This window comes from Salvelinus namaycush, chromosome 33 (assembly GCF_016432855.1).
Source record: "Salvelinus namaycush isolate Seneca chromosome 33, SaNama_1.0, whole genome shotgun sequence".
Lineage (NCBI taxonomy): Eukaryota > Metazoa > Chordata > Actinopteri > Salmoniformes > Salmonidae > Salvelinus > Salvelinus namaycush.
The window spans coordinates 35,790,992-35,805,365 of NC_052339.1; the positions used below are offsets into that span (position 1 = coordinate 35,790,992).

General features: G+C 40.4%; 1 protein-coding gene across 1 annotated transcript in view; it reads left to right on the forward strand.

The window, feature by feature from the left end:
• Positions 1 to 6,691: 6,691 nt before the first annotated feature.
• LOC120027977 (bone morphogenetic protein 7-like) overlaps positions 6,692 to 14,374 on the forward strand; it is a 47,690-nt gene continuing 40,007 nt past the window's right edge. The window contains exon 1 of the mRNA XM_038973073.1: positions 6,692 to 7,119. Within this exon, the coding sequence (XP_038829001.1) occupies positions 6,714 to 7,119 (406 nt within the window). The 5' untranslated portion in view covers positions 6,692 to 6,713. The remainder of the gene's footprint in view (positions 7,120 to 14,374) is intronic.

The window sequence follows — 14,374 nt, forward strand, 5'->3', positions numbered from 1 at the left end:
CACTGAACAAAAATAACACAACATGTAACATGCATGTCTTTAACCATTCAAATGTCGGTTTGGTTATTTCTGTTTGTAAAATGTTTCAACATTATTTTTCTATTTTTTCAATTTTTTTTGTTGGTCCCGTGTTTTTAATGAGCTGAAATAAAAGATCCCAGAAATGTTCCATACGCCAAGATAATCCATTCACCTGACAGGTGTGGCATATCAAGAAGCTGATTAAACAGCATGATCATTACACAGGTGCACCTTGTGCTGGGGGACAATAAAAGGCCACTCTAAAATCTGCAGTTTTGTCACACAACACAGTCACAGATGTCTAAAGTTTTGAGGGAGCATGCGATTGGCATGCTGAATGCAGGAATGTTTTGGTATGAGCAGGCATAAGCTACGGACAACGAACACAATTGCATTTTATCTATGGCAATTTGAATGCACAGAGATACTGTGCCATTAATCTGTCGCCATCACCTCATGTTTCAGCATGATAATGCATGGCCCCATGACGCAAGGCTCTGTACACAATTCCTGGAAGCTGAAAATGTTCCAGTTCTTCTATGGCCTACATATTCAGCAGACTTGTCACCCATTGAGCATGTTTGGGTTGCTCTGGATCAACGTGTATGACAGTGTGTTCCAGTTCCCGCCAATATCCAGCAACTTCTCACAGCCATTGAAGAGGAGTGGGACAACATTCCACAGGCTACAATCAACAGCCTGATCAACTCTATGTGAAGGAGATGTGTCGCACTGCATGAGGCAAATGGTGGTCACACCAGATACTGATTGGTTTTCTGATCCACGCCCCTACTTTTATTTTTAAAGGTTTCTGTGACCAACAGACACGTATCTGTATTCCCAGTCATATGAAATCCATAGATTAGTGTCTATTTTATGTGTGTAACTCATAAAATCTTTGAAATTGTTGCATGTTGCGTTTATATTTTTGTTCAGTATACTTGGATATGTCCATGATAATGACATTGATGTGTGATTTCGACTAGCTCAGACAAAGTATTCTGGGCACCCAGTATTCTGGGCACTAACTATGGTTCTAAAGATCGAAATTCAAAAGTGAAACATTGATTCCGAGGTCAGGCAGGCAAACAGCTAGGCTTATATTAACCCTCGCTGTACCAAACTAAATGCTTATATTAACCCTCGCTGTACCAGACTAAATGCTTATATTAACCCCCGCTGTACCAAACTAAACGCTTATATTAACCCCCGCTGTACCAAACTAAATGCTTATATTAACCCTCGCTGTACCAAACTAAATGCTTATATTAACCCTCGCTGTACCAAACTAAATGCTTATATTAACCCCCGCTGTACCAAACTAAATATTAGGCTTACATTAACCCCCCCCCCCCCCCCCCCCCGCTGTACCAAACTAAATGCTAGGCTTATATTAACCCCCCGCTGTAACAAACTAAATGCCAGGCATATATTAACCCCCCCGCTGTACCAAACTAAATGCTAGGCTTATATTAACCCCCGCTGTACCAAACTAAATGCTAGGCTTACATTAACCCCCCCTCTGTACCAAACGAAATGCTAGGCTTACATTAATCCCCCCGCTGCACCAAACTAAATGCTAGGATTATATTAACCCCCGCTGTACCAGAATAAATGCTTATATTAACCCCCGCTGTACCAAACTAAATGCTTATATTAACCCCCGCTGTACCAAACTAAATGCTTATATTAACCCCTGCTGTACCAAACTAAATGCTAGGCTTATATTAACCCCCGCTGTACCAAACTAAATGCTTATATTAACCCCCGCTGTACCAAACTAAATGCTTATATTAACCCCTGCTGTACCAAACTAAATGCTTATATTAACCCCCGCTGTACCAAACTAAATGCTAGGCTTATATTAACCCCCGCTGTACAGAACTAAATGCTTATATTAACCCCCGCTGTACCAGACTAAATGCTTATATTAACCCCCGCTGTACCAGACTAAATGCTAGGCTTATATTAACCCCCGCTGTACAGAACTAAATGGTTATATTAACCCCCGCTGTACCAAACTAAATGCTTATATTAACCCCCGCTGTACCAAACTAAATGCTAGGCTTATATTAACCCCCGCTGTACAGAACTAAATGCTTATATTAACCCCCGCTGTACCAAACTAAATGCTAGGATTATATTAACCCCCACTGTACCAGAATAAATGCTAGGATTATATTAACCCCCGCTGTACCAGAATAAATGCTTATATTAACCCCCGCTGTACCAAACTAAATGTTTATATTAACCCCCCGCTGTACCAAACTAAATGCTTATATTAACCCCCTCGCTGTACCAAACTAAATGCTTATATTAACCCCCGCTGTACCAAACTAAATGCTTATATTAACCCCCTCGCTGTACCAAACTAAATGCTTATACTAACCCCCACTGTACCAAACTAAATGCTTATATTAACCCCCGCTGTACCAAACTAAATGCATATATTAACCCCCGCTGTACCAAACTAAATGCTTATATTAACCCCCGCTGTACCAAACTAAATGCTTATATTAACCCCCGCTGTACCAAACTAAATGCTTATATTAACCCCCGCTGTACCAAACTAAATGCTTATATTAACCCCCGCTGTACCAAACTAAATGCTTATATTAACCCTGGCTGTACAAAACTAAATACTAGCCTTATATTAACCCCCGCTGTACCAAACTAAATGCTTTTTATTAACCCCCGCTGTACCAAACTAAATGCTTATATTAACCCCCGCTGCACCAAACTAAATGCTTATATTAACCCCCACTGTACCAAACTAAATGCTAGGCTTATATTAACCCTCGCTGTGCCAAACTAAATGCATGTATTAACCCTGGCTGTACCAAACGAAATGCTAGGCTTATATTAACCCCCAATGTACCAAACTAAATGCTTATATTAACCCCCAATGTACCAAACTAAATGCTTATATTAATCCCCGCTGTACCAAACTAAATGCTTATATTAACCCCCGCTGTACCAAACTAAATGCTTATATTAACCCCCGCTGTACCAAACTAAATGTTGGCTTACATTAACCCCCCCGCTGTACCAAACTAAATGCCAGGCTTATATTAACCCCCGCTGTACCAAACTAAATGCTAGGCTTACATTAACCCCCCCTCTGTACCAAACTAAATGCTAGGCTTATATTAACCCCCGCTGTACCAAACTAAATGCTAGGCTTATATTAACCCCCCGCTTTACCAAACTAAATGCTTATATTAACCCCCACTGTACCAGACTACATGCTTATATTAACCCCCGCTGTACCAAACTAAATGCTTATATTAACCCCCGCTGTACCAAACTAAATGCTTATATTAACCCCCGCTGTACCAAACTAAATGCTCATATTAACCCCCGCTGTACCAAACGAAATGCTTATATTAACCCCCACTGTACCAAACTAAATGCTCATATTAACCCCCGCTGTACCAAACTAAATGCTCATATTAACCCCCGCTGTACCAAACTAAATGCTAGGCTTATATTAGCCTCCGCTGTACCAAACTAAATGCTTATATTAACCCCCGCTGTACCAAACTAAATGTTTATATTAACCCCTGCTGTACCAAACTAAATGCTTATATTAACCTCCGCTGTACCAAACTAAATGCTCACATTAACCCCCGCTGTACCAAACTAAATGCTTATATTAACTCTCGCTGTACCAAACTAAATGCTTATATTAACCCTCGCTGTACCAAACTAAATGCTTATATTAACCCCCGCTGTACCAAACTAAATGCTTATATTAACCCCCGCTGTACAGAACTAAATGGTTATATTAACCCCCGCTGTACCAAACTAAATGCTAGGCTTATATTAACCCTCGCTGTACCAAACTAAATGCATGTATTAACCCTGGCTGTACCAAACGAAATGCAAGGCTTATCTTAACCCACGCTGTACCAAACAAAATGCTTATATTAACCCCTGTTGTACCAAACTAAATGCTTATATTAACACCCGCTGTATCAAACTAAATGCTTATATTAACCCCCGCTGTACCAAACTAAATGCTAGGCTTATATTAACCCCTGCTGTACCAAACTAAATGCTTATATTAACCCCTGGTGTACCAAACGAAATGCTTATATTAACCCCCGCTGTACCAAACTAAATGATTATATTAACCCCCGCTCTACCAAACTAAATGCTTATATTAACCCCCGCTGTACCAAACTAAATGCTTATATTAACCCCCTCTGTACCAAACTAAATGCTTATATTAACCCTGGCTGTACCAAACTAAATGCTTATATTAACCCCCGCTGTACCAAACTAAATGCTTATATTAACCCCGCTGTACCAAACTAAATGCTTATATTAACCCCCGCTGTACCAAACTAAATGCTTATATTAAACCCCCGCTGTACCAAACTAAATGCTTATATTAACCCCCGCTCTACCAAACTAAATGCTTATATTAACCCCCGCTGTACCAAACTAAATGCTAGGCTTATATTAACCCCCGCTGTACCAAACTAAATGCTTATATTAACCCCTGCTGTACCAAACTAAATGCTTATATTAACCCCGCTGTACCAAACTAAATGCTAGGTTTATATTAACCCCGCTGTACCAAACTAAATGTTTATATTAACCCCTGCTATACCAAACTAAATGCTAGGCTTATATTAACCCCCACTGTACCAAACTAAATGCTTATAATAACCCTCACTGTACCAAACTAAATGCTTATATTAACCACCGCTGTACCAAACTAAATTCTTATATTAACCCCCGCTGTACTAAACTAAATGCTTATATTAACACACGCTGTATCAAACTAAATGCTTATATTAACCCCCGCTGTACCAAACTAAATGCTTATATTAACCCCCGCTGTACCAAACTAAATGCTTATATTAACCCCCGCTGTACCAAACTAAATGCTAGGCTTATATTAACCCCTGCTGTACCAAACTAAATGCTAGGCTTATATTAACCCCTGCTGTACCAAACTAAATGCTTATATTAACCCCTGCTGTACCAAACTAAATGCTTATATTAACCCCCGCTGTACCAAACTAAATGCTTATATTAACCCCCGCTGTACCAAACTAAATGCTTATATTAACCCCCGCTGTACCAAACTAAATGCTTATATTAACCCCCGCTGTACCAAACTAAATGCTTATATTAACCTCTATGTACCAAACTAAATGCTAGGCTTATATTAACCTCCGCTGTGCCAAACTAAATGCTTATATTAACCCTTGCTGTACCAAACTAAATGCTTATATAAACCCCTATGTACCAAACTAAATGCTAGGCTTATATTAACCCTCACTGTACCAAACTAAATGTTAGGCTGGAAGCAAGGGGAAATAATATGCGAGTTGAGATAAATACAATAAATTATTGGGACAGTAACTTGGATCAATTATCACTGGAGGCGCAGTGATAGGAACTGAGGAGGAACTGTTAGCAGGAATAGGTGTGTCTGTGACGGCCAATACAGCAAGGCATAGAACGCTGCTCGTCCAATCAGCATCCAGGATCCAGAAAACCAGTTGTATATTAATATATATATTTAAAAAATTGTCTGGTGCATTATAAATTCATAGGAATATAGTGTTATTTTGAGCGTCGTGTGGTATTGAAGTCTGTCTGTTGACGTTAAGCAAACTTGGATCACAATATGATTTCATTTGCTTAAAGGCGTAAATATAATAATAATAAGGATGGTATAGAGTAATAACATAACGTGTCTGAGATGTTGCTGTTTTTCATTTCATCGTCAGGGGTCGTGCATAACCAAAAAAATATTATTTCCAAACGGACTAGAGTTCCCTTAAGAAAATCCTAGAGGACCTTTAAGTGGCTAAAACCTTTTAACAACTTTAAAAATGGACTGTTATGACCTGTCAAGCCTAATCGAATACTATAGATCACAATTTTTTGGCAGAGATAGTTTTACATTTGGTGCATAGGTTATTGCTACTATACACGTGCTGGAAAATGGTCATAAATATGAATAAAAGTATTTTTAAGTATGAAAATATGTACAGCTTTTGATGGGCACTTTCTACATATAAATCAATATGTCATCAACTTTATGATGATATAATTGTCCCCAAAGCCCCACCTCTCCTCTGCCTCTGTGCGCACTAACTGGGCGTGTACAGTGGCCACACGCACGCGTTTTATTACCTGCTAATGCCCGTTACCCAGAACAACTGTCACACACACGCGGCAGATACACAGCTCAACCGGTGGAATTTGGGAAACTTCAAGTTAAGAGGTCATTTCTTCTACGCAACTTTGGAAATATTTTATTTAAGAGTTAAATACACACACTAAAGTAAAATGGTTTCTTTCAGAGTAGTTTTTATTATTTTACCAGAAAACTTGGAATATAACGTTGACTTTTGACTGGGTCTGATTTGGACTTACCGAAGCGCTCAGAAGTACATTTACAGCCGGGCTGTCAACTTGATGTAGACTTTTCAGAACCAGAAATAATGAATAGGCGTACCAATTTTACAAAAAAAAATATTGGATACTATTGCATAATGCGTAAATGATTTTATATTACTTTTAAAGGAGCTACTTAAGCTTCTTTCAGTGAGAACAAGGAGCGCATTTGAAGAGTGTTTTACGCGCAAAAGATTGACAATATATTGGACATAGGATATTATTGAAACGGCAGGTCAGAGACAATCTGACTAAAAACTGGACATACAATGACAAGCTGTTGGTTTGCCTTTGTGGGGTTGTGGTGGAGCGCCTATTGCATGTTCCTTATTGCAGGTAGCAATTATTTATTCGATGGGAACAACGAGGTGCACCCGAGTTTCATTCACCGGCGGTTGCGGACACACGAAAAGAGAGAGATGCAGAAGGAGATCCTCTCCATCCTTGGACTTCCACACAGACCCAGACCTCATCTGTCACATGGAAAGTACAACTCCGCTCCGCTCTTCATGCTGGATCTTTACAATACGATATCAAGCGAGGAGAAAAACGAAGTGGAGGGCATGTTGGAACAGTACCAGTCCTTGTACACCACCCAAGGTCCCCGTTTAGCAAAACATCAGGAGAATGCCTTCCTAAATGACGCCGACATGGTGATGAGCTTTGTCAATCTGGGTAAGCCATACAATTATCGTTACAAATGTCATTTATTTAACCTTATAGTAATTTAACTCCATGTAGAGATAAAATAGGGGGCAAATCATGTAATAGTCGGACACATGATCGTGCGTAAAAAGCAGTTTCGCGAACATTATGCTTCTCCAGTGGTTCAACAATAGATCGACATCCTATAGTGTATTTGCAGACTACGTGTGAGTTACAGGTGTTCGGATGAGCCTGTATTGGGCCGTTGATGCATGCACAATTGCGCGCGCTCTCACGAACCACGGAATGTTTTCCTCTGAACTCTTCTCAGTCCTCTTCAGTGATAAAACACTTAAACGATTAAATATTTGTTTAATACCTCGTTGCCTATGGACTTTACGCTCAATGATAAATTATGCACAGGGATAAATAGGTTAATTTAGTCCAAATGCTGAACCTGTTGTGAAATCGGTTCCATGATTCCATGTCTGAGGGATATAAAGTGAAAACGTATCCATAGCAAACTATACTGAACAAAAATTTAAACGCAACATGCAACAATTTCAACGATTTTAATGAGTTACAGTTCATATAAGGAAATCAGTCAATTGAAATAAGTTCATTATGCCCTAATATATGGATTTCACATGACTGGTCAGGGGCGCAGCCATGTGTGGGCCTGGGAGGGCATAGACCCACCCACTTGGGAGCCAGGCCCAGCCAGTCAGAATGAGTTTTTCCCCACAAAAGTGCTTTATTACAGACAGAAATACTCCAGTTTCAACAGCTGTCCTGGTGGCTGGTCTCAGACGATCCCGCAAGGTGAAGAAGTGTCACGATCGTCAAAAGGACTGAGAGAGGACCAAGGCGCAGCGCGTGGAAAGTACATCTTCTTTTTATTTCAAGAAGGAAAAAACAAAACAACAAACAAAACAGACGACCGTGAAGCTATCAAACATAAGTGCTGACACAAAACACTTCGACATAGACAATTCCCCACAAACAGCTAAAGCCTATGGTTGCCTTAAATATGGCTCCCAATCAGAGACAACAATAACCAGCTGTCTCTAATTGAGACCCAATTCAGGCAACCATAGACTTTCCTAGATACTCAACCATAGACACAGCTAGACTTCTATACTAAACATAAACCCAACTACTCTAAAAAAAAAACTAAACCTTACAACCACCCTAGACACTACAAAAAACACATACATTCCCCATGTCACACCCTGACCTAACTAAAATAATTAAGAAAACAAAGAATACTAAGGCCAGAGCGTGACAAGAAGCCGGATGTGGAAGTCCCGGGCTGGCGTTCTTACATGTGGTCCTGGGTTGTGAGGCCGGCTGGATGTACTGCCAAATATTCAATTATCTGGCAACAGCTCTGGTGGACATTCCTGCAGTCAACATGCCAATTTCATGCTCCCTGAAAACTTGAGACATCTGTGGCATTGTGTTGTGTGACAAAACTGCGCATTTTAGAGTGGCCCTTTATTGTCCCCAGCACAAGATGCACCTGTATAATGATCATGCTCTTTAATCAGCTTCCTGATATGCCACACCTGTCAGGTGGATGGATTTTCTTGGCAAATGAAAAATGCTCACTAACAGGGATGTAATCAAATTTGTGCACATCATTTGAGAGAAATATGCTTTTTGTGCGTATGGAACATTTCTGGGATATTTTATTTCAGCTCATGAAACATGGAGACAACACTTTACATGTTGCGTTTATATTTTTGTTCAGTATAAATACAAGAATCAACAACCAGCACACTGGTATTTGTGTACGGCTATATTTGGCATTGGCCAAAGGGTATTTACCCTATGGCCAATTGAATTCAGTCATTTCTTGAAATCAAATCCTTTTGATTTAAAAAAAATACTTTCCATACATGGAGAAGCGGCCCAATGGAGAGGCGGCCCAATAGAGAGGCGGCCCAATGGAGAGGCGGCCCAATGGAGAGGCGGCCCAATGGAGAGGCGGCCCAATTGAGAGGCGGCCCAATTGAGAGGCGGTCAGAAAGTGACTTGTTGGACATGAATGCCAAAACATTCAGGAGATAAAGGTGCTCAAAGTTCACCCATTTTGCAAACCCCTCCAGACCATGAGACTTCATTTTCTTCTTCACAGGAAAAGATATACGGTTGAATTTTATATAATTTCGAAGCTTACAAACAAGGGTTGTCAAACAATTTGATAATTTCTTGAAAACTGACATTTTTTTAAACCTTTTTTGTCAATTAGCGTATCTAAAAACGCCTAAACTCAGATTTGTTTCATATTCACATATGTTGTAGCTTAGACCCTACTTTACATCATCTAAGGTTTTTGTGTTGTACCAGCCATAGGTTGAGAAATATCACGCTCTTGAATACAGGGTGGGCGTCCATTCAATCATAGAAATATGTTTCTTAGAATGGACCTATTCCTTCAGACCACTGCAATTTAGCTGGCTACACCATTGAAATTTAAATGTAATTAAAATACTACCACAAAGATGTCTGCCGGTCCACCCATCGTCGAATGTCAACTTAAATTGTTATTTCAATTTTATGATCTGTATTTCTATGATTTCAATAGGTTTCCTATGGAGGATTGACAGTATCATTTAAAACAACAGATGTTCCCATTCAAGTCAACCTTCTCTGATGTGTGGACCTCCAACCATCTTTGTGGTACCATTTGAAAGATTACATTTTTATTACATTTATCAGCCAAATCATGACACCTTGTATTCAAGAGCAAGTTGTGTCTCAACCGATGGTGGGCACAACACAACAACCTCAAATGATGTAAAATAGGGTCTAAGCTACAACATATGTGAATATGGTATGGGTGTTGTATGCAAAAATAGGTCAACTTTAAGCAGCTTTTATCCAAAAAGTCCCTTTCTGACCACTTCTACAATGGGCAAATATGTATGGAAGGTTTTGTTCAAATCAAAAGGGGTACTGTCAAAAAGTGATTGAATTCAAATGGATTCACCCCATAGCCTACAAGTTACGGTTTAATGTGTAAACTGTGTTGCATTGTTTGTTGCTTTGCTAGATTTATTTAATTAAAACCCAGACAATAAAGAGATACTTTAATCATAAACGCTGTAACATAAAAGCCCATGGTCATTCCATCCATTAGCCTCGGGAGTGTTTACAGAGCCTGTCTAAACAGACTGCATGAAGATTAACAGACTCTCTGGCAGGGGTTGGAACCAGTTCAGGGAACATAACCGAAAACTGAAAAATATAGATTTTTGATTAGGAACGGAAGTGATCTGTAGTGTTCCGTAACAGAACCGTTATTTGAAAATCTTGAGAACAGGTTAATAATGTCATTTTTGGTTCCTAATGTCTAGTATGGGCTCCTGAGTGGCCCAGTGGTCTAAGACACTGCATCTCAGTGCAAGAGGTGTCATTACAGACCCTGGTTTGATTCCAGGCTGTATCACAACCAACCGTGATTTGGGAGTCCCATAGGGCAGTGCACAATTGGCCCAGTGTCGTCCGGGTTTGGCCGGGGTAAGTTGTCATTGTAAATAGGAATTTGTTCTTAACTGACTTGCCTAGTTAAATGTAATTCAGTGAAGTTATAATGCTAATAATAGCCCAAACACATTTCAGTTCACATGATGTTCAGCGCTTCAAGCCATGCGCCATCTTCTTGCTCTCTAACCAATCAAACATGTAAACAACTAGTTCATGTGTTGCATAGCAAGCTTCTCTATCCGGGCTAATGGGTTGACTAAATTAATTAGCTATTTCCTAAAAACTGTTGATTTCACAGAAAAACTAGGAACTATATGAACTGTTCCATTTTTTGGGTTCGAACCGGTTCAGAACTTTCTTTTCTGGTCAGTACACTGGAATGGAATGAAAAAAATAGGGGTTCTGAACAGAATGATTAGAAAATAATTTTGGTTCCAACCCCTGCTATCCTGTCAATGCTGCTAAGCTTGATGGGATGACATTTTTTGAATATTGACATTATTGAAAATGAAAATACTATGAAAGTGTCATAAGAACGATTTCTTTAAAAGTATGTGGCTCTTGTCAAAGTTCTTTTGAACTCAAGCCTGCCTAACCACAAAATTCAACAATCCACTGGGCAAAAACTGGTTGATTCAATGGTGTTTGCATGGCATTTCAACCCCCCCAAAAATAAATTTGATGACGTTGAATCAACGTAGAAAACTGATTGGATTTGAAAAAAGTAATCAATGCAAGGGCATTTCATATTTATTCACCCAACTTTTAACCTAAATCCAATGAAATGGTGATTTCTTTGTTGTTGATTTCACGTTAGTTGACAACTCAACCAAATGTAAATCAAAACTAGACGTTGAACTGACGTCTGTCCCCAGTGGGAAGTGATGAGCTAAAAGTAAAGCATGTTACAAACTCCACTGCAAGAGCTTCCTTATTTATCGTCCTCTGGAGTGTTCAAGTGTAATTGTTACATGTAGTGATGAAAACCAGATATTGCCGGCTGTTTTGTTCTCAAGTAACTACTGTGGGATAATGTAAATAATGTTTACATACTGCGTTACTCATCTCATATGTATATACTGTATTCTATTCTACTGTATTTTAGTCAATGCCACTCCGACATTGCTCATCCTAATATTTATATATTTATTAATTCCATTCTTTAACCTTTAGATTTGTGTGTATTGTTGTGAATTGTTAGATATTACTGCACTGCTGGAGCTAGGAACACAAGCATTTCGCTAACACCCGCAATAACATCTGCTAAATATGTGTATGTGACCATTCACATTTGATTTGATTTGATTTTGATTTGGGAGTGTCTTAAGTCGTTTAGAATCACAGTTAGTTTTGGTTTTGCTGCTCTTGCACATCTGCATATCCAATTCAATTAATCATCTCCGGTACATCAGTTCCCATCCAATACATAGTACCCAGGGATTAGGTTGCCATCCCAATAGAACACAGAGTCCTGCTACTTACTTACTGCCTTGGAGAAGATGGCTTCCTCCTTGAATGTGATTCTAATTAATACTAGACAGGCCAAGATGCTCCGTCTGCTTTGCAAATAAACTATTGTACGACTACTGTGTGTCATCTGATTGGTTTGTAATGCTCAGTAGCTCAGTTTGACTGTTTCCTGACGGATGGCCGAGAAACATAGACTACAGGATGCCGCTTCCTGTCTGGGTGGTCTCGTTTCTTTAAAGCTTGCCTTTAGCATGTGTCTTGTATAGGGACAATCATCGGATCTGATAGGTGTTGGAAAGTGGTGATGGACCTTTACTTTTGCATTGTAGGCCTCAACTGATCCACTGTACACCAGCTCTACTGATAGAGGGCTCGCTGTGGGTTTTCCTATGGGAGTTCATGGATTTAGGAGTCCCTTAACTCTGCTACAGCATCTGTCTGTGGTAAGCAGACGCTCTGTTCCTCGTCAGTGATTCATAGTTAGGTCTTGTTTGGTCATCCGCTCGTTGAAAGTATCGCTCATGCCAACGACCCATATTGACTCATCACAAGTAAAAGGAAATAACTTAAATTAGGTTAACAGAAACATCCCTTCCTTTGCCTCCCCCTTATTCACTGAAACAGAGTGTTGATCATCCTCATCACTCTGTTTTCCTGGTCTGTACTCTGGTGTGTTACACTACATTATGTAGTGTGTCGCACCACCATACGAGCCACATGGTGTCGCACCACCAACCCAGACTCGTCCTAATGCCCCGTTGTGTCGTAGCCACGGTTGGTCGGTCGGTCGGTGGCAGCGCTAATCAGCCTGAAGATGCTTTTGAAGATAACAGCTTCATTCCTGTGATAAAAAGAGGTCAACCAAGGCATTCCATTGAAGTGAGCTGTCATTTGGTCTCCTAGAAAGTGAATGGTTCACCTGTTCTGTGAAAGAAGTATTCTAAACCACAGATGTGTCAATTTCCTTTGAAAACTTCGAAGGGTTTTCTGACCAGAAGAGGAGAACATGGTCTAAAAACACGCACATAGTCAATTCGCTTTTCATTTAGGATATTTGAACTGGTTTAGTATGTGTGCTGCTGGAACTGGTTTAGTAATGTGTGCTGCTGGAACTGGTTTAGTAATGTGTGCTGCTGGAACTGGTTTAGTATGTGTGCTGCTGGAACTGGTTTAGTAATGTGTGCTGCTGGAACTGGTTTAGTAATGTGTGCTGCTGGAACTGGTTTAGTATGTGTGCTGCTGGAACTGGTTTAGTATGTGTGCTGCTGGAACTGGTTTAGTATGTGTGCTGCTGGAACTGGTTTAGTATGTGTGCTGCTGGAACTGGTTTAGTAATGTGTGCTGCTGGAACTGGTTTAGTATGTGTGCTGCTGGAACTGGTTTAGTATGTGTGCTGCTGGAACTGGTTTAGTATGTGTGCTGCTGGAACTGGTTTAGTAATGTGTGCTGCTGGAACTGGTTTAGTAATGTGTGCTGCTGGAACTGGTTTAGTATGTGTGCTGTTGGAACTGGTTTAGTATGTGTGCTGATGGAACTGGTTTAGTATGTGTGCTGATGGAACTGGTTTAGTATGTGTGCTGATGGAACTGGTTTAGTATGTGTGCTGATGGAACTGGTTTAGTATGTGTGCTGCTGGAACTGGTTTAGTATGTGTGCTGCTGGAACTGGTTTAGTATGTGTGCTGCTGGGACTGGAACTTCTAATGTTGTTCTTTTGTCATGTCCAACTTATTTCTGATGGATTCGCTTAGCCTCACAGACGGCTGAAGGTCTTCCTGAGCCTTACTTGGCATGAGATGTTACCAAAAATTCCCATCTCCCGTTTCTCCTCCTAACTCTCTCTATGAGATCCTCTACATAGGGGACTTCCAGTAAGTAAGGGTAAAATCCATCTCTGTTTGAAGGAGTTGCACCCTCCCTGGTACGGCCTACCTTCATCCCCTGTCCACATCCTGTTGAACTGCAATGGAGTAGCCATCAGTGCCCCTCTTATCTAAGTCAACAGAACTGCAATGGAGTAGCCATCAGTGCCCCTCTTATCTAAGTCAACAGAACTGCAATGGAGTAGCCATCAGTGCCCCTCTTATCTAAGTCAACAGAACTGCAATGGTGGAGCCACCAGTGACCCTCTTATCTAAGTCAACAGCCACCCGCGTCGGGCGTTAGCAAACCACCAGCCTGCCTCTCACACTTGAAAGGTGACCTGGGAGACTGAGGGTTTTCAAGGGGGGGTTCAGGAGATTAACTGGGTCTATACAATCTCAGGTTTACTCTAGCAATCCCAGCCTTTTGAAATGTTTTTCCTGTTTTACGATCCCTGGATG